This window comes from Lissotriton vulgaris, chromosome 8, assembly GCF_964263255.1.
Source record: "Lissotriton vulgaris chromosome 8, aLisVul1.2, whole genome shotgun sequence".
Classification (NCBI taxonomy): domain Eukaryota; kingdom Metazoa; phylum Chordata; class Amphibia; order Caudata; family Salamandridae; genus Lissotriton; species Lissotriton vulgaris.
The window spans coordinates 1,186,754,216-1,186,775,353 of NC_141696.1; the positions used below are offsets into that span (position 1 = coordinate 1,186,754,216).

General features: G+C 45.6%; 1 protein-coding gene across 2 annotated transcripts in view; it reads left to right on the plus strand.

The window, feature by feature from the left end:
* Positions 1 to 17,972: 17,972 nt before the first annotated feature.
* Positions 17,973 to 21,138, plus strand: part of FOXO1 (forkhead box O1) — a 113,549-nt gene continuing 110,383 nt past the window's right edge. The window contains exon 1 of one of the 2 annotated variants that reach the window (XM_086935057.1): positions 17,973 to 18,846. In XM_086935057.1, coding sequence (XP_086791183.1) covers positions 18,310 to 18,846 — 537 coding nt within the window. In that variant the 5' untranslated portion in view covers positions 17,973 to 18,309. The remainder of the gene's footprint in view (positions 18,847 to 21,138) is intronic. The other variant, XM_086935058.1, reaches the window with a different exon arrangement.

Sequence of the window (21,138 nt, forward strand, 5' to 3'; positions counted from 1 at the left end):
GCCTTACTTCCTGCCAGCGCAGCGGTGCCCGGCTCCGCCTGGACTACCTGCCAGATTCATGTTTTGCCTACAGTTATCTGCTCAGCCTCCTCGAAAACACATTCCAGTCTAGTGTAATAGGTAAACATATTCCCGGCTGCAGAGCAAAGGGCCCGGCCTTCCTGTCCTCCTTGCAAGTGATTTACTGAATCCGTTACCATGGTAGGCCCTTGGTTCCGCACGTTGCACCAAGACACGTATGCACGCATCAGCATTCAGTATTGTACGGCCTCTGCCCGAGAGACCTTTTACTTCAGACACTACATCCTCTAAACATGAGATACCGGATATGCTATAGGTACAGGTTGCCCTGACACTCCAGACACCAGTCTCCTCCACTAGTGCTAAAGTCAAAGCCCCCAGTTGCACGTCATGCTAGTTGCGCGCGCATACAGGTCAGAGGTTTCTGCTGATCCTGCACCTTTCTCTTGTTACGTTTCTCTGACATGTACAGTGCACGCCCATGTGTACGCCTTTTTTTCACGCCTCCTATTACGCACATGTGTTCTTATCTCTCTCTTTTCACCTGTTACGCCTACTGTATTGGATTCAATTGTGCTACTTTACTATATATAATGTGTAATGCTAATAAACGTTGAATGTCCCTTCCCGAACCTTAGTGGTGACGGAACATGATATCCATCCTCGAGGATCATTGTCCATTAAAGCCCGTATGACTCAGATACCACGGACTCTGCCTCTCATTTGAATGAGCTGTCTTGTATCGATAATTATACGGAAAAAATGCATAGGTAAATTTATTTACCACACTCAGTAAGATTAATAAAGTTTATCTCGAATAATTGTGAATAATAAATACTCATTGCAATACAGTTACAATTGCAAAACAATGAAATTCACAAGAGGATGAGAAAAACATCAGCAAATGCAAACAGTGTCATATTCATCATCAATATACGATATGCACATGAAGGAGTGGATAGATTAAGAGACATCAGTTTCAGCAAAATAATATGAAACAATATACATACAACAGAGGGGATAGATGAAGAGACATAAGTTTCAACAATAATATGTGAAACGATATACATATGATGGAGTGGATAGATGAAAAGACATAAGTTTCAGCAAAATAATGTGAAACGATATACATATGACGGAGGGGATAGATGAAGAGACATAAGTTTCAGAGACAAGAATCATTTGCAACATTATGCAAAGAACAAGTCAGACAAATATACTAACCCAAAGATCAGTAAAATACCACCCCCTGGCCAAGGAGGTAGTGGGGGTCCCCTGAAATAGAGTCAGGGAACAAAGACTTCAGAACGCAGAAACGGGACAGGGATAGGAACAGCTAGGCCTCTTTGCAAACCATCGGACAGCGACACATCACCCCTCTTTCCTCATGCTTGCTTCTCTCCCCGATTACGAAGACTCTCTCTCCAAACCACACCCTTAAAGGCACCCCAGTCATGCCCTAAAACCTACATGTCCAACCCACATCAGTTGAAACAATTCATAAAATTTGACTTTTCATTGGATGAGCCGGGAGGTGGTCTGTCACACCACCGTGATTTCATTCTGGATTACTATAGTTTATTGTTTTACTTCACTTCTCATGACATAAACTTTGACTTGTTCATACATTTAATACATGTATCTATTTCTTTATTTTTCTCATATGTCTCTCAGTTACGTCCGCGGAAGAAGTCTTGGGCCCCACGGCCAGGCTCATCCTTTTGGCAGGTAAACAAGGTCTTTCTCAGCATATCAACCTTAGACCTTTTTGCCTCTTCTGCTGTGCTCAGCCTTTGCTGTCTATTTTTCTTTATTATTTCAGGTTTTCTCTCAAGCTCAACAGTGGTCGAAATGAGCCGGACCGGCAGGGCACGTCACGGCGTGCCTCTACTTCTTTAATTCTATAGATTCCATTCCCCTACTTTTGCATTTTTAATATGCGTCCCTGGACCACAGAAATATTCAAAGCCTGCAGAGAAGGCTCGTCATTAGTGGCTGTTCGGGGACGGGCGGAGAGCAGAGAAGGTAAAGGTCTCAGTCTCTTGCTTCCTGCCCAGACAAGACAAGGACAGTGTTTGCTTCTGCTCTGCCGCTGGCAGCTGCGCCCCCCCCTTTTTCTTACTCTTATTACCTCTCTTTCTGTCTAGCTCGTCCTCACTTACCAAAAACCGTGACTCAAAAAATGGTTCTCACCCTCTCTTTCTTCCTGTCGTTCATTTGTTCCCCTGTGAAATGGATGCAAAAAGAAAAACACTTTTGCTGGAAATGCCGTTTTTGAAATTTTTCTATTCCAAAGTGCAGCCTCAGTAATAAAAGTTTCAAAATATGAAAAATAAATAACGAAATAAAGCAAGACAGAGTGTTCTTAAACTGGTCAGACTGGTTTTATTCAAACCCAAACACATTAGCGTCACTTTAAAGAGCTTGCCAGTGAAGCGCTACTTTTGTTTTCTTGTCTTTCTTCGAACAGCATTGTTTTCCCCCGGTGGGGAAGTGCACCAAACCTGGAGGTACTGCAATACCTGGTTGATGGGTGGATTGGAAAACAAAATGGGTACGGTGACTTTGTGGTCTTTTTAAACCATACTGCTTACGTTTTGAAGCATATAAGCAGTGGGCATTGAAATGGGTCCTTTCTGGGCCCTGTAGTTATGTCCTTAACTTTTCAGGCAAAAATACTTGTTGATTTCTAAATAAAGACTGTAAAAGCGTTGGGTTCACCATTTTGTTCCAGCTTACATTTCACATACTTTATTTATTCTTTCATTCCCTATGAGTGTTTGCTTTTTCCAGGATGTTGTTACATTTTTTTTAGCAAGCACATTGCTCTTGCCTAGTGCGTAATTTGAATTGAGTCGCATCCAGTTGTTTATAGCAGGTCAAATTGGTTTGTAGTTGAAGGCAGTATGAATTTCTCTCAGTGGGGCAGTATGGTGTTCAGTGAGGGAGCGGATGTAGCACTGTGGTCAGAGCTGCCGAATTTATAACGGGGGAACCAGGTTCAGTCTTCTTGACCAGTCCCCCAGACCCCTCTCCTGAGGGAGCACATTTCCATGTTAGACCTCAGAAGGCCCTGCAAAACCAGAGAAGCCCTGGTGTCTTAGCACCAGCAGGTGGACCTTAGCAGTGGCAAATATGGGTTCACCGTGAAGGCTTACCCACCACAATCCATACTGAAGTTCACCTCCAGTCTTGCGGGAAGGCCTACGAAGTAGCAGACCCTGGAGCAACAGTGACTCTGTCACTGAGGCCACAGGACCCCTGAGAAGAGCTGGCTCTAGGGCGGTGCAACCGGTGTGACCGCAACGGGCACTGACTTTGAGTGAGGATGTTGTATATTATGGTTTTAAAAGCACTTGCTGCCTCCTTCTTGGTCTCCAGCAATTTTCGGCAATAATACAAATGTCATAATAACTCCGGTGATAAACTTCTTCCTAGAGCAAGATCAGAGTTTCGTCTCATGAAGTTTTGACTCGTGGAAAGATAATGCAGAGGGTTAAGGTGCCTGCTTCAAAGAAGATGTACCATGCCAATCACAAAGTGCACATACTGTAAATAGGACATTGGGTTACTGCTTTTGTCAGTGAGATCCTTTTGTTACTTGCAGTTTGAAAGTTAAAATCCTAACAAAGAACAGTGAGCTATTAACTTTCTTCTAAGAGATGCATACAAACTGCAAGGTATAAACTAGAGCATTATGGTTTTTTCTCTAAGCCTTTGATTATCCTAATATTGCAAAAAGTGTTCATTTGGATAGAAATCAATTATGATTATTAAAGAGAACCCCCAATCATGGTATTAAGTTTTAAATTCTAAGGTTGTGTTTCTCCAGATCAATCACTATTAAACTATACTGCCTACTAGTATGGTTGTTATGTCACTCCTACACCTTGTAGTCCTTTGTCTTATGTAACATTTCCTATACAGTGATTTACACACATAAAATTGATAGTCTCTGTGTATATTGCTGATGACAGAAACTCCATGGCTCAGAAACAAATGGCTTGTGCATCCACTTTTAAGTATATTTGGGACAGTCTCTGATTATAAACATATCCCACTTTGTGAATTTATTTTAATGTAATTAACTCATATTAATCGTTAAATAATCATGTGTATTCATTGGTTGAAATAAATAACATAATAAGCTGTTACTGGACAGTAAAATGCTAAACAAATACTAAATATTAGGATGTTTTGAGCATCCTGTCACACCACTAACTCTGCCCACTGATTCAGTCCTCAGGTTATTCCTGCCCTCTGTTTCTCCGGGGGACCCCTTCCAAATTGCCATGGCATTACCACCCTCTTGAAGAGGGTGGTAATTTGCGAGTGTTTTGCAACCGCAATTACGGTCACAAAACATTTGTACATTGATTTGCGGATGCATTTAGGAAGGGAACACTCCGTTCCTAATTGCGACTCGCAATTCCTAAGTAGCGACTCGCAAATAAATTGTGACTCGCTATTTAGGAATTGTACATGGCCCTGTAGGTTTTTGCATGAGCAAACGGGTTGCAAACCTGTTTGCCCATGCAAAAACGGGTCGTACATCTGGCCTTGAGATTTTGGGGTGAAGGAGTGTGTTTTTTCACAATACAGATGGGGTGCCGGTGAAAAACTTTCTGTTGCTGCATGGCTTACAAATGTGTTCGAGTGAGCTGGGAATGTAACCGAATGAGTTTGAGACTCATGTTTCGGATGGGGCACCTACGTAAGCGAGAGATAGGGTTTTTGGAAGTGTAAGTGCAAGAGATCGAAGATGGATGTCAGCCATACTGACCATTTTCCTTTCTCTGTGCTTTAATATACCAATTAGGTGAGGTGTCTGATGGATAGCGTGATGATGAATGGAGCTGTAGTGATTTGTTTAAGTCCAATGCTCATCATGCAGAGAAGACAGCATTCAGGAAGCAGTTGAGGTTGAGCTTTGAAAGAGTGAGAGGAGATTGGTGGGAAACGTGATGTATGTGATGGGGCAGTTAATGCGTACACTGAAAGAGTTGAAGAAGCAGTACGGTTTATGACATGGATGCATGGGGAAGATAAACAGACCATCCAAGATTTTGCAATTTGCAAAAAAATAGCAAAATCAGCTGTTTTGTTAAAAAGGCAGCGCTTTTTACAATACTGCCCGCGAAATTTGCAGCGTGCAATCCGAAAGTTTGAAAGGTTATAAGGAACATGCTTTTCATGCCGCAGCTTCTTCTGATAGAGGGAGGTCTCAGGGAGGACAGAGATGAAAGGAGTGTGTGGCTACAGGGAGTTCGGACAGAGGGATGCCTAAGGAGCTGGTGTGGTTGTGTTATTTTTAAAACCAGAAGCACAGCTACCAGAACTCAGAAAAAAACACATTGCATGAGGCATCCATACATCTGGCTCACTACCTCCTGTCTTCCCTTTCTCCTTTATATTCTGCCCAAATTTCCTCCAGCTTTTATTTGGCATCTGCCAGCTCTTGCACCGCCACAAGCTGTGTTCTAAACCTCTGCCCACTTCCAGGGTCTAACCCTCTTCCAGGAGGCACACTTTATATCTGGTGCACCTAATGCCGGGCACACTTTATGCCTGGGACACTTTATGTCTGGTGGGCGCACTTCAAGCCTGCCACACTACATTGTGAATGGCACACATCTCTCTTTAAGCGTTACACACTTTCTGGCTGGCAAGTATTATGTCTGGCGCAATTTAAGCCTGGCAAACCTTCTGCCTGGCACATGGTATGTCTGGTGCACTATAAGGATTGCACGCTTTCTGCCAGGCATGCGTTATTTCTGACGCTGTTTAAACCAGGCACACTCTCTGTCTGGCACTTTATGTCTGCCTCACTTTAACCCCTTAGGTGCTGCGGCCGACGGCACCACTACCTCCGTAGTGCTGCCGTTGGCCGTTGAACGTTCGAACCTCACCTGCGCAATGGAACGTCCAGCACTGTAGCTGGACGTTCCATAACAGCTATGAGGTTAAGCCTGGCACACTTTCTGTCTGTAAAAAGCACAAATGATAGACGGAATATTGAAGAATGTCAAACACTTTCCCCCAGTATGAAGAGGTCAGGAAGTGGCCGAGCTCCGACATCACTCAATATTTTGCTCTCCACCAGAAGAGACAAAGGTTGTATGAACTTAAACTCAAAGTTAGCCTCTCAACCAAGCACTAAGTAGTACGTAGTCCGTTTGCAGAACCTAGTGGTAAGTTGATATTGCAGCTTTTTCAGGTATACCATTATGTTCTCCTCTGCACATAGTTCACAACATGTCAGTTCTGCTGCTAAAAGTTTTTCGAAGACTTGAAAACACCTACCAATTCTTGAACACCACTCCTAAGAGTTGAGTTTGATGTAAATAAACATAACCACTTTAGAGTATCATGAATTCACCCTGCCTTTAGCAGTTTTTGTCAGCTCTAGAATGTATGGTGGATGAGACTAGTTTAGCTCTTCATCAGCCGGGGACATAGTTTTAACGAGTGCCACTTTGCCAGAGTCTGCTTTATAGTCTGTTTGCCTATTTCACCCAAGACCACCACTTAAGGAGAAATGGGTGGAATCTGCTTAGCATTCCCCTTCCAGTTTTATGATGGAAATTGAATGCTCTGTGGCTCATCCTTGAGCTTTGGAACACTGCCGAAACCCCACAGTATCAGCAGTTGGACCTGCCAGTAGCACACATATTGCAATGTGCTGTATGAGAAGGACACCTGGCAGCGAGTGTAGAATGACGTTGTTTTTCTCTGGGGCAGACAAGGGTGCAATGTATAAATCAATTGAAGACTCCACTGCTGGGTGTGCTTGTGCGCAGTAATATGGGATGTGCTGCAACATATTATTATTTAAGTAGCTACAGACAACATGACTATTGTGCTTGCTAATTATAGCTGAATTTTTATCACATGTACTGCCCTGAAACATGAAAAAGCTTTACTAGTATACTGGGTATACAGATTCCAGAGTGGACAATAAAGGTTAAAACGTTGTGGGTGGAAGCTAGTGGAAAACAATGATTTAAAAAATTACAGGTAGGTGTTAAAATTATGCACTGAAGTACTCACCACACCACCATCTCATCACCAAGGCTGTGGACCATTTTTGATTGAATAAAGCAAACTGCAGATGTTAAATGATTTACTGAGAACTCTGGAGACTTCTCAATAGGTCACTACCTCTGATAGGATGGTAAGATTGAGGCGGAGGCAGCCTCTGCCAAATATCTGAGCCTGCCCTAGTCATACCAGGCTATAAGAGGAACAAACATTTACCCACATTCATAGTTTTCAGTCCATCTCAGAAATCCAGGAAGCATCAGTTGACACTCCTTCAGACCTGGAATCACTGTAGATACAGTTCTGCAAATCAATCATGCTTTCAAAGTTGTAACAATAGGGATGTTTCAGACTCAGCTAGTTCCTTTTAGAATACAAATTCCACAATTCTGGACTACATGTTTTGACCCAAAACCCAGTCCTGGTCTGAATATGTTACTTGGTCCTACCAATTACCCTCAAGGCTGATCCAGATATGCTAGATGTCCTCACTGATGGCCTGTGGGTGGACTGCTACCACACTAATCATCACACCAATTAAATAGGATGCTCACCGTGCTTGCCTTGTTCGCCTGTCATCACCTGCTGTACCTGACCTGCGAGGACTTCAGAGGGATTTAGTTGGTGACTTTTCACGGCCCCGCTCCGCGGGCACCGTTCAAAGGGCTGAACACTTTCGAACTACCATCACCGAGGGACTGCGAGGACCAGCAAGCTTTTCCACCCACAGCTGCTGCCTCTTCCCTCGGTGTCTACGCCCCTGCTTGGTTTCCTGAAATACTCTTCGCGGACCCAGCTTTGCGGGTGCAGCTCACCGTGCTTGCCTTGTTTGCCTGTCATCACCTGCTGTGCCTGACCTGCGAGGATTTCAGAGGGATTTAGTTGGTGACTTTTCACGGCCCCGCTCCGCGGGCGCCGTTCACAGGGCTGAACACTTTCGAACTGCCAACACCGAGGGACTGCGAGGACCAGCAGGCTTTCCTGCCCACAGCGGCTGCCTCTTCCCTCGGTGTCTACGCCCCTGCTTGGTTTCCTGAAATACTCTTCGCGGACCCAGCTTCGTGGGTGCCGCTCACCGTGTTTGCCTTGCTTGCCTGTTATCACCTGCTGTGCCTGACCTGCGACGACTTCAGAGGGATTTAGTTGGTGACTTGTCACGGCCCCCGCTCCGCGGGCGCCGTTCACAGGGCTGAACACTTTTGAACTACCAACAACGAGGGACTGCGAGGACCAGCAGGCTTTCCCACCCACAGCTGCTGCCTATTCCCTCGGTGTCCACGCCCCCTGCCTGGAAGGGTTATAATTACCTCATCTACACCGCGACGCGGGACGTGCGCGGGCAGACGCCGGGCGGGCCCGTTCTAGCCCGTTCCAGACCGATCAAGACCGGACCAGGCCACCCCTCTTGCGTTTAAACTCCTGTGGGACCAAAAACTGTATGTACTATATTTTATTTAACTGATTACGAGCGCCTGTGTTCCACTTTAGACCAAGCGCCATTAGGAAGGCCACTCGTGAAAGTAGGAGCAAGGCAGCAAAGGGGGTGGGACAGCTAACAGGTACCCTTGACAATTTTATTACCAGAGCTAACTCGGTAATAGATCAGGGCATAAGTTTGATGGAGAAAAGAGTGCCACTGGATCTAGCCGTGGCCAGAAGAATGTCACAGGACCCTGTAATGAACAAAAGATCGTCCTTGGGTCATATAGCATCTGCCAGAACCCCGGAACACATTGGTTGTCCTACCCCTATTGTGTTACAAGCAGACGTGCATCACACTTCTAGCTTACATCCCCAGGTACCTACTCTTACACAAGTACCAACGCATCTGCTTAATGATCCCATAGTCCTCTCAGGGCCAGTTGTAGTGGACGATATTATAATTGAAACCATAGAGCGAGAGGTCCAGGAAGACGAGGTCAATAAAAGACAACTACGTGGGAGACCGGAGGGTGCTATATCGAAACGGAAACGCACAACTGCTCCCGCACCTGCTCACATTAGTAAAAAAGCAAAAGTTACCAAAGCACTGGGGAATAGGGACACAGTGATCAAAGAGGGGGAAGAAACAGGGGTTGCTGCTCCACAGGTAGTACAGAGTGGGCACGATGAAGATAATGCTCTAATCATTGTCAATCTAGATATACCAGAGGAATCACAGGACTCTCTAGTTAGAGACGAGCGGGGAGACAGTAGATTAGGGATGGCTGACGAGGGGACTGCATTCCTACAAAAGAACATGGGGGAAATTAAAAAAAAATTCTTAACCCCACTGAACACCAGACTGACATTTATAGAAAACCAGTTACTAGAGGTGGAAAAAAGCATTATAACACTGGCAAGTCTCAGTATAGTTGGATTACCTTTGAAACCAACTGGGGGTGCTGTCTTAACAGCACCAGTACCTGATACGAATATACCACAACGCTTGACCCAGGGAGTGAATGAGAACAACAAAAATGCAACTATGGTAAATTTAGTAAGTTCGGATGCAACAGCCAAAGAAACCCTAGTACAGGATACTAATGTTACTAAGTCCAACCAGCAGGAACAGAAAGGGTATCAAATAGAGAGAAAACCAAGGGGAGGTTACATCAATCTACCACCAGATGTTAGTCCCTATGTAATTGTCCTGACAGGGGTGCCTGAGCTGCTAGGCAACCAACATGAAGAATCCTTTTGGACACTCAAAAACAAAGTATCTTATTGGCTAAATGAAAATAGGTCCTTACCTACACACATAAAGAGTAAAATCTTAATGGTGCGAGGGGCCCCTTGGATAGGCCCCTCAAGAAAATCAATAACTGGTGATTGTGTGGTAGTCAATTTTGAAGACCCACGAACTGTGCATCAGATATGCTCATGGAACTCTCAAAGAGGGAACTCCGCAATTGAAACCAGACCTCTTTTGTTTTTTTATCCTCCCAGGACGCGTCCTGAAGGAGGCGGAAGTTGGACTAGGGTTAATCATCATGCTCGGAGTGGGATCCGTGATAGGGGCTTGGGCAATCTAAATCAATGGGTAGGGGCACCAACCATTAACAGATTCAGCTGCCTAGATGCAATAGATTGATCGAAGCCAATTGTGGGTTGTACATCTAGCACCAAAGGTAGACTATGCACGCTGAGTCCTATGCTCAAATATGACCAAGGGAAAAGACACAAAGAAGTTCCTAGTATCACTAGCAGTGAAGGAATAGCCGTGGTAGCTTGTGTCCAGGGGGACGGACCACAGGACCCATCTACACATAAACCCAGGTATATAAATTGTGCAAACACACAGGGAGAGTGAACTGTACCCCTGGAAGGACAGAACTCCATGGGAGAGTTATCTATGGGAGCTATCACCTCAAATATCAGGTTTTTGCCTTCTTCAAGAATCATGGGCACTCGATACGCCTCATAGGGTAGGCTATAAGTCATTTGGAATAGGTGCCATCCCCTCTGTAAGGGGAAGGCCATCAGGCGGTTTAATCACCATGGTCAGAGTAACTTTGAGGATCAAGGTAGAAGTTATAGACACAAGCTCGTTGGACATATTGGCACTAAAAATTACAACTAGCGAAGGTAAAATATATTATTTAATTAACGTCTATAATAGACCCGCTTCAGTATCCAAGGAATCATTAACATTGGTAAAGTTGGACTCCTTTCTAAGCAGAATAGTTGACAAAGAAGCTGTTATTATAGCTGGTGATCTAAATTGCAACTACGAACCAATCCCAGGGCTGAGCGATGTTTTTGATGAAGAAGACCAGGCAAATAACATTCCCCCGTTGGACAATAATGATCCTGTACATTGTTCAGTTCTGGCAGTTCAATTAGTGAAGTTGTCTGCGGAACATGGTCTTAGGGCCTGCAACAGACTTCTCCCGTCGGATACGACCAAAAAGCCAACATTCCACAGGAACAATTGCAAAAGTAATTTAGACTTTGTAATTGTTTCCTTGACTATCTGGCAGCACATGATCGACTTAGAGGTGAAGGACAGGATAGAGAGTGCTCAGTGCTCTTTGCGGCTCGGACCACACCGGCTGAAGGACGTATTGATAGACTGCCAGGATACAGGAGCAGGGAGGCCGAATCCAATACTAAAGAGAACGGATTTTCTATCCATAACGGAGTGACTTGGAAGCAACATATCCTTGAAATTGCGCCAGTCATCTAATTGTTAATGGGTCATTGATGAAACCCAGAACTGAAAATACGGTGGCTCCTCCTGGTAGTCCAAGACCAAGTAAACTTACCTTGAAAATCAGTGACATCACAACTGAGAAATAGAATCCGGAAATATGCCCAGTAATTTGAAGGCAACAGGGTTCTGAATTGAAGCAAACTGTGTCCAGTGGGGAGACTTGACCCACCTGATTTAAGAATCAGTCCTGAAGAAGGTAGACAAACAGAATACCGAAACGCCGCGTCGACTTGTGATTCTTTGTTTTTTAATTTGTTTTTATAAAATGTATAATCATGTTTTTTAAAATTTGTATACTGTATAATGATCAACTTTGTTTTGAAATGCAATAAATGTATTACAGAGGTTTACGAAACTTATGGTGTGGAAAACATCTCTTTTAATTTCTTTAAGTTATTTTATTTGTGTTATTCATGCAATATCGTAGATTTTAATGCTTATGTTTGAATTGAATATATAGTTAAAAATAGGCCTTTCACTAAAGACTTGGTAGTTGTAGATATACAGGAATATTAATACACAGAATTCGCCCCCCCAGTTGAAAAACGCTTTTAGGAATCGGATTTCAAGTTTTGTAACTTTACCTTTCCCGCCATATTGATGGCATGCTGGTCTTAGAGTAAAATACTCACTATAGGGTGCACTCAATAGAAGCGAGACACACTCGTACTTTGTGTGTTTTTTGTGTGGGGACGCCCTTGTCCTTTTTCAGGATAGAGAGTGACCATTGTCCCTTGGAATTACAGGTAGAAGCATGCTTGGTAAAGGGGGCTGGGAGTGCAAAGATAACTGATCCATATAGCAGTTCACATGAAGAGATTTTCGTTAGTAACAACAGACGAGCCCTAAAGTGGTCCCACATACTGGAACATGGTGATATGCTTGCAGAAATGTATTTACAATTCGCAAGTTCATTGTCGGCCTTTATAGGTTCCCCAACTGAGACCGACAATCCTGGTCGCTTCATTGCACTTCACAATGAGCTCTTCAATACCTTGAAACTCCTAGTCACAAAATTGCCAAAAAAGAAGCATCAGATATTGCAAAAGCTGTCCCATAGTAAGCCACGGTATGACAAGATATGTAGGCAGTATAAAGAAAGCCTTTTATTGGCGATTAAAACCAAATCTCCAGACGATGTTAGGCTGGCAAGAAAAATCTACAAACAGGTGCAGGTTGTTTCAAAGAAAGCTTGGGAGGAAAAAAATTGGGCGGACATGCTGGCAGCTGCAAAGGCTAAGGACAATATAGGCTTCTGGAGGTTAGTTGCCAATGGGAACCACGAAGGGAGAGTTGTTAAAGATGTTTACCTTGACGAACTCACGTGTGTTAATCCTTTTACTACTCTTTACAAAAAATACGATGACGCCACTAATGTTACTAGTGAGGAGGCTCCATGGTCCACACCTTCTAATGCTAACCTGGATTTTACAATAGAGGAAACTGAGGCAGCCATTAATGCAGTGAAAAATGGTAAAGCACCTGGCTTAGATAAAATTCCTGGGGACCTCTACAAGCATGATCTAAAGGTATGGGCACCTTATATAAATCATTTGTCAAGTCAAGTCAAGTCATAAAATGTATATAGCGCACTACATACCCAGAGGGTCTCAAGGCGCTTAGGGAGGGGAGGAGGATTACTTGTCAAATATCCACGTTTTAAGTTGCTTTCTGAATGCTAGGTGGTTCTGGGTAAGGCGAAGGTAGGTGGGAAGTGAGTTCCATGTTTTAGCTGCCAGGTAAGAGAAGGATCTACCTCCCATGGTGGTCTTGTTGATACGAGGTACAGTGGCGAGGGCTTGGCTGGAAGATCGTAGTTGGCGGAAGGGGGTGTAGAAGGACAGTCGTGAGTTGAGGCATTCTGGTCCGATTTCGTAGAGTGCTTTGTGTGCGTGGGTTAGAAGCCGGAAAGTGATCCTCTTATTGACGGGTAGCCAGTGGAGGTTTTTCAGGTGACCAGAGATGTGTTCGTTACGCGGGATGTCTAATATGAGCCTGACTGAAGCGTTCTGGATGCGTTGGAGTTTTTTCTGGAGTTTAGCGGTAGTACCTGCGTAGAGGGTGTTTCCTTAGTCCAATCGGCTCGTGACCAGAGCATGGGTGACTGTTTTTCTGGTTTCGGTGGGGATCCAGCGAAATGTTTTTTTGAGCATGCGAAGAATGTTGAAGCAGGATGAGGAGACGGCGTTGACTTGTCTGTTCATTGAAAGTGAAGAATCCAGGATAACACCTAGGTTCCGTGCGTGGTCCGTCGGGATGGGTGCTTTTCCAAAGCCTTCCGGCCACCAAGAGTCGTCCCATGCAGAGGGGGAGGTACCTAAGATGAGGACTTCTGTTTTATCTGAGTTCAGTTTCAGACGGCTGTGTTTCATCCATTCGGCAACTTCTTTCATTCCTTCGTGTAGGTTAGTTTTGGCGGTGCTGGGGTCATTGGTGAGTGAAAGGATCAGTTGAGTGTCATCCGCGTAGGAGATGATGTTGAGGTTGTGTTGGCGTGCGATGGCCGCGAGGGGGCTCATGTATACGTTGAAGAGGGTGGGACTGAGTGAGGATCCTTGTGGTACGCCGCAGATGACTTCCGTGGCATCGGACTTGAATGGTGGAAGGCGGACTCTCTGGGTTCTTCCGGTGAGGAACGAGGTGATCCATTCAAGTGCTTTTCCTTGTATTCCGATGTTTCTGAGCCGTTGTAAAAGGGTGCTGTGGCAGACTGTGTCGAAGGCTGCAGAGAGGTCGAGGAGGATGAGGGCGAATGTGTCTCCATTGTCCAGTAGAGTTCGAATGTCAACATGCTGTCTTGTAGTGTAGATTTTCCAGAAAGCTGGAGGGGAGCTGAGATTGTTTTAATTTTTAAAAAGGGTGATCGGTCGGAACCCTCTAATTAACTACCAATTAGCCTAAAGGACATTCTCCAGAAAATGTATTCTAGGCATATTTTAATCCATGTAAACTTGTGGTTGGAAGACAACTCGGTCCTCACGAAGTTCGAAGTTGGGTTTAGAAACAAAGTGAGCACCATCGACCAAGTTTTTAGATTTTTTGCCTTTACTGGAAATACGTTCAGATTAAAAAGGGACATTTACGCGTTGCTTTTGTAGATCTCAGGAGCAGCTTTCGATCTAGTGCCACAAGATCTTTTATGGAGATCTCTCCATATGGCAGGGCTACCCAACTGTCTGTTGGTTCAGATAATTGGGTTGCACGCCAAGAACTTTGCTAAAGTGAGATGGGGCCCCAATGGGGAATTAACCCAGAATACACCTATTGAGCGTGGCGTTCGCCAAGGCTGCGTCCTGGCCCCCACTTTATTTTCCATTTTTGTGAACGATATTCCTGCACTCTTAGAGGGTTGCAAAAATGACTCGCCAAAATTAAATGGGGAAAGGGTACCCGCGTTACTATTTGCGGATGATACCATTTTAATTTCTCAAACTAATAAAGGCCTTCAAGCACTACTACATTCATTAGTGACTATTGCAATAGGAAAGGTTTGGAAATTAATGTCAAAAAAACCAAATGTATGGCCCTAAACCCTATTAAACCAGAAAAAGGTTATCTAACATTAAATGGCCAAAGACTGGAATCGGTCCAAAACTTTTCCTATTTGGGGGTCACCCTTGACTCCAATTTCACGTGGAAGCCCCAAATTGAGAAAAGCAAGTTAATATTCACTCAGAACACTATACCCAGGGTTTTAAGTGGGCCGGGTCTGAGCACCGGCAGTTTTTTAAAGGGGGCCTCGAAACGGGTCTCTGTCGGGCTCTGTTTTGTGCCCTGGCACAGGCGGTCCGTTTTTTTTCCGGATTGCATTGACATCTGCACAGCGATGTGCGCTGCTCACACTGCTCTCTTCTCTCTAGAGGGGAAGTTACGGCATGACGTCATGACAGGTGAGGGTTGTAGGGGAAGGGAAATCCTCCAAAGAGTTATTTTCTCTCTGGATTTCCCTTCTCTTTTGGAAACTCAGGAGCAGCAACATTGTCGTGGTGTCACCAGGACTGTAAGTGGAAGCTTTTCCAATATTATATACAACAAGCCATAGTTGCTGCTTATTTATCTTATGCATCTAACAAGCATTGACAAAGCCAATAGTCCTGACTTTTTGTAGGTATGATGTTACTTGTCGTATCATATATCTGGATCAATGACAGAAGCAGCAAAATACAAGCACTGATTTTTAGCTTATTTGTTTTAAGCCATGCCATTAATTACATTGGCCAAACCACTTTGAGAGACCCCCTAGTTTTTTCATCCCACTTAAAGCCCTGACTATACCCATTCTGAAGAAGCAGGGTGCAAGTTTTAGCAAAGCTGTGTCACCAGCACTAGAGTTATTCAAATTCAAAGTCCAATCGGCAGCCCTTTACGGTGCCGAGATTTGTGGGCGAATGTCAAAGGACGTTTTCACAATTTCAGAGAACAAATTTATGAGAAGCCTTGTAAGGGCCCCAAAAGGCACCCCTTTAGTACCACTTCAGCTGGACTTAAATGTCAAAAGAACTGACCATCATACTATTGTGCGGCCACTAATGTTTTGGGTGAGACTTTGGCAAACACCAGAATTGCTCGACTACAGAAATTGGTCAAAAGAGTTAATGGGCATGGATGTATTGAACTCCAGTGTTTGGCTAAAACATGTTAGATTGTGGTTAACCAAGATAGGTTTATCCCAATTTTGGGAGAATCCAGAAAGTTTACCATATAACTCCCAAAAAATTGTGAAAATGGCCTTTTGGGGTTTTATCAATAACCAAATGATTAATGGAAATAGTGGTGGGACTTTAGTAAACAACTTCCTAAGGTTCAAGGATGAGCCTCTTTTTGAGAATTTCCTAGATGAAGTTGAGCCTCCGCTAAAACCCTTTTTATGAAACTAAGATATGGCAACGTTTTGACCAACTCAACCCTGGCACGGAGGTCTACAGGGGGAATGCTGTTGAGGACCCAGCGACCAGCAAAACATGTACCATGTGCGAGAGTAATCTCAAGGAGGATGGCCAGCACATCCTTTTCTTCTGCCCAGCCTATGTGTCGGCCAGAAGAAAGTGGATCAAACCTTTATGCAATCTGCTGGGAATAAGGTCATGTAAGATGGCATTAAGAATGATCAAATCTGATACAACTCAAATAATTGTATTTAGTGTCAGCAGATTTTTGCTTTCCATCCACTTTGTGCGCAGGAAAAAAGGCCTAAAGCTATAAGGGCAAAATCGTATTTCACTTGTTCACTTGGTTTTATTTGTTTACTGGTTTGACTGTATGTATTTTTTTTTAATCTTTTTCAGCTCCGTGTCCTAATGTTCAAAAGCTAGGTATGTTACCATGCTTCATACTTGTCTTTTTTAAAAACTGTATTGATTTTACTAGTAATAATTATCAGTTGTTTTAAAAACAGGGTTTAACATGTATTTTATCAATGAAATGTGTTTGCCATGCAAATCTTTTATGGCCATGTAGTGCTGAAATAAAGATCAATTGAATTGAATTGAAATAGGACGCAAGTGGCTTTTTCAACATGACTGTGGCCACGGTTCACATTTTAATATTACAAAAAATTTAAAAATTACTAAATATATAATCTCTGCCCCCAGGGGACCCAGAAAACAACCCAGCAGACCACCAAGAGGGGTTGCAAGAATCCCATTAAGCGGTCATTTCTCTGCTAATTTACTGAAAATAAATATATATTTGGATACGTGAGTTTCCTTTCAGGGATATCATTATGCATTCTTTGTGGTGACTGCGGCAGAGTTGTGATTTCTGGTCAGACCAGTGCTAAGTAATATTTGTATAAGATTTACCCAATGCCTATGTGACTGTGGAAAACGTACGCCACTACCATAAATGTCTCCACCCACTGCGATCCTGCGCCCATGGGTGCCTGAGGAAGAGGTTTTATTCCTCACGGATCCGGGAGGTCACTGTGCCCCAGCAGGGGTGCATACACGGGCGCTAGAACATCCCAGGGAGAAATACTGCCCCCTTCCACAAGGATAGTATTGTGAAAGGATAGGTACAGAGCGACGGTAGGAGGATTTGTAGGTTGGCTCCGGTGCAACGTGGGGAAAGTGGAAGGTTTAACAGCAGGGGGAGTTAGTGGTGTGGTGAGGAGCGGTTCCTTTAGTTGCGAGGTACAAATGAGTGTCGTGTTTCTGTCCTGTCGCCCGAGGATACCATTAGGAAGCTGTTTTTTTCATTAACAAACTGCACTTTGTACGTAGGGGATGTTACGCTCCTTCCTACAACGATAACTTAAATTACAGGATGCAAACTGCAGCCAGATGAAGACGGGAAAATAAACCGTCAGAGGGGTTGATACAGACCCACTTCGCAGTTAACGTTGTGTTTCTGAATGTAAACACAGCCCTCTTGCCTCCACGCCGCCGCCGCTCGTATGCTTTCTGGAATCAAAACATTGCGCACTTTCAATCAGAGCGTGGGGGAGGCGCAGGCCTCGTGCATTACTAGGAAAACACGCAACCAACGAGGTGGGGGCACCCCACAGACACCACTCAACCCTCGCTACGAGCAAACAGCCGCGGCCCCCGCAGCCGGCGGGCGCTCGCGCTCACAGCGTTATGCCGCCCCATTGGCCAGGAGACTTACTGTCGCCACACCAGCCGAGGGGCGGGGCCCGGCGTAGGGGCGGTGCGCTTGTAGGCGGGCACAGGCGCGTGGACACGCCCCTAGCGCGGCTGCAGTGACAGCGCGGATTCCTTCTGGTCTGAAGTTCAGTCTGGGTACCGGCTGTGGCATGCAACAGGCGCTGTCAACGTGAGCGGCGCGCGGGCAGAACGCGTCTCGCGGCTACAACAGCCGGACCGGCCCAGCGCGTGGGACTGTAGTGTGACTCCCAGGAGTTCGGCAGCGCGCGAGCCGGGGTTTGACTCAGCTGACTCGGCTGGTGGACGGAGCTTGAAGCCCGCAGCGGCAAAGAGTGATTTCTTTCGCTCGCGGAGGGGGTGGTGGGGGGGGAAGTTGCGTCGCTCGTGAATCGGTGTTCCTCAAGGGAGAGAAGTACCGCTGCATCCAGGAGCTCCTCTCCTTCAGCCATGGCCGAGGCCCCACAGGTGGTGGACATTGACCCCGACTTCGCACCGCTGTCCCGGCCGCGCTCGTGCACCTGGCCCCTGCCCCGGCCGGAGGTGAGCGCCGCGGAGCCGCCTCCTGGCTCGTGCGCCGGTTCTCCTCAGGGTGCTCCGGGCGGACCTCCTCCTCAGGCCTCTGACACCTACGAGGGATCTCCGGGGGACTTTAGCCGTGACTTCCTGGCCAATCTGAGCCTGCTGGAGGAAAGCGAGGCGGCGAGCGGCTGCTGCGGGGCGTGCGGTGGCTTCCCTTGCCCCGAGCCGGGCTGCCCGCACACGCCGCACCCCGCGCCACCCCTGCAGCAGCAGGTGCCACCCCGCAAGAGCAGCTCCGCCCGCCGCAACGCGTGGGGCAACTTGTCCTATGCCGATCTCATCACCAAGGCCATCGAGAGCTCGGCCGAGAAGCGCCTCACCCTGTCGCAGATCTACGACTGGATGGTGAAGAGTGTGCCCTACTTCAAGGACAAGGGGGACAGCAACAGCTCCGCCGGCTGGAAGGTGAGGAGAATGGGGGAGTCACCAACAGCAAATGGACACTCCAGTGGTAGATGACCACTAGTACCTTAACTCCACTAGGGATTGATTAACAGCAGCACGGGTGTACCAGGGATGGAAATAGTCAACCTCACGGGTGCTCGACGTCACTAGGGGGTGCTGAGCAGTTTGGGTGTGCTTAGCAGTTTGAGGGTGCTGAGCAGTTTGAGGTGATCAGCAGCACGGGGTCATCAAAGCGGAATAGTAAACACAAACTGCATTGTAAGTTTAGTGATAAAGAGCACAACAGCTCAGTGTGGGTGCCTTGATGCACTTTTACACATTGTTTGTATGACCAACAGCGCGTAGAGTCTGGAAGAGGGGGTGTGAACAATAAAATCGTTCTATGGTGGCGATAAACACCGCAGATCCCTTGTTGAGTAAACCACATAGTAACCATACGGGAAAGTAGCACAGTTACACACAGTGTTAAGGAGCAGATATACTTAGGACTTTAACACATAGTTGAGCGGCTGACTCGTTTGTACAATGTAGGAAGGCCAACGGATTGGCTGACGCCATCATTGTGGCTGAACAACCACAGAGGGGCGCATTGCCTGGCCATTCAATACTTTAACACCCATAGTAAGTGTTCATCGTCTCCATATCACTGTGGAGCTGCCTGGCAATATAGTAGCAATGTGTGGAGAACCAAACAGTAGAACGCTTTGAGAAGTGACCAACACTACACCCTGACATGACCAAAAGGGTAGGGTCAATGTAGGAAAGTGACCATGGGCACAGTGATCTGGGCGGGAGAGAATAGCAACGCAGTACCACCAGGTTGGCGTTACCAAGTGCACAGTAACAACTTTGAGTCATTGACTGATAGCACAATAGCAGTTTCTCTTTGAAAACAGTACATTAATATAGTACGTTCATCAGCAGCACTTGGGAAAGTCCACTGTGCAGAAACTGTGTGGAGGAGCAGGGTGATTACTGGCAGTCTGGTCACTAACCATACATGTGGATCATGGTAGTATGAACAGATAGCACAGCAAGACCATTGAGGCTGGTATGCAACAGCCCAGTAATAACAGAATCCACAATGAGTGACTTGAATCACTGTAACGCTGTAGGAGGTGTGACTAATAGCTCACATGAACAATAGAAGTAATGTCCTAAAACTCTGGATGGGTGACAAACAGCACACGATCTTCTAAAGGGTAATGTCTAGCAGCATTTTGAAAACATGGAAATGGCCATCAAAACAACATACCAGGGGTTATAAAGTACCGGCGTCATAATGCCATAGGCCTGATAATGGCCATAATAGCTCTGACAGGATAACCAACAGCATAGTGGTGCCATGTCGGTGACTACCTTTTCATAGGGACTCCTTGTGTTGAGAAACAGCACAGTAACAGTGAAAGTGAACCAAAGTCAGCCATGAATCCTTGTTGTGTGGAACAGCAGCTGATAATTTCCCCCCACCATGGGATGGATTCCTAGATAGTAAGAAACAGTGTGGAGTATGAGTGTCAAGACTCCTAGAGAAAGGCCATGCTTACACGACCATGAACATCAGTCAGGAGGTTGCCACTGTTGACCAAAGGGGTCATGATAGTAGAGGCAGCAAATGCAAACTAAGCTGTACACATCCAATTGTCTTTCGGTAGTGTCCTGTTTTGCCTTATCCCCTGCTGTCTCAGTAGCAAGTAGGAGGTTATTGAGCGGTTTAGGGTGGGGGTAAGCGGTCAGCAGTGTGACATCTTCAGAGGTCTAAAGGTACAAAATGTCATCTACTCAAGGTAGGTTGGCAGATGGGAGTCATGCACGCGAACCTCATCGAGTTCACCATGGAAGTGTCTAGGCATGATGGCCGAGCAGTCTCTTGGAGGTGGATCCGAGTGATCCGGTACATATTGTGGATGAGCTGCACTAGGCTGTAGCTGAATATCTGGCTCAGGCCCAGCCCTTCCCCCGTTCCTTAGATTTGAGCTAAAGGAGATCCCATCCTGCATCCCAGACATGACACACATCCCTCCCTAATGCCCTTTTTGAAATAGAAAAATGACAAAGTGTTTGACAGCTGAGCACAAACATTGCACACACGGGCAAAGGTAATATGTCTGGCCTTCTCAAGCAGGTGCAGTGGTTATTTTTTTTACATTTTGTTAAGTGAAAGCAAATGCCATCTAATTGGGCACCCCATGCACAGGCAAAATAAACAGCGGGTATTTAAAGTTAATACAAATAAAATACTTTAAGGCAGTTTCGTCACATAAGAGAAAGGAACTGTTTTTAGGCAAATTC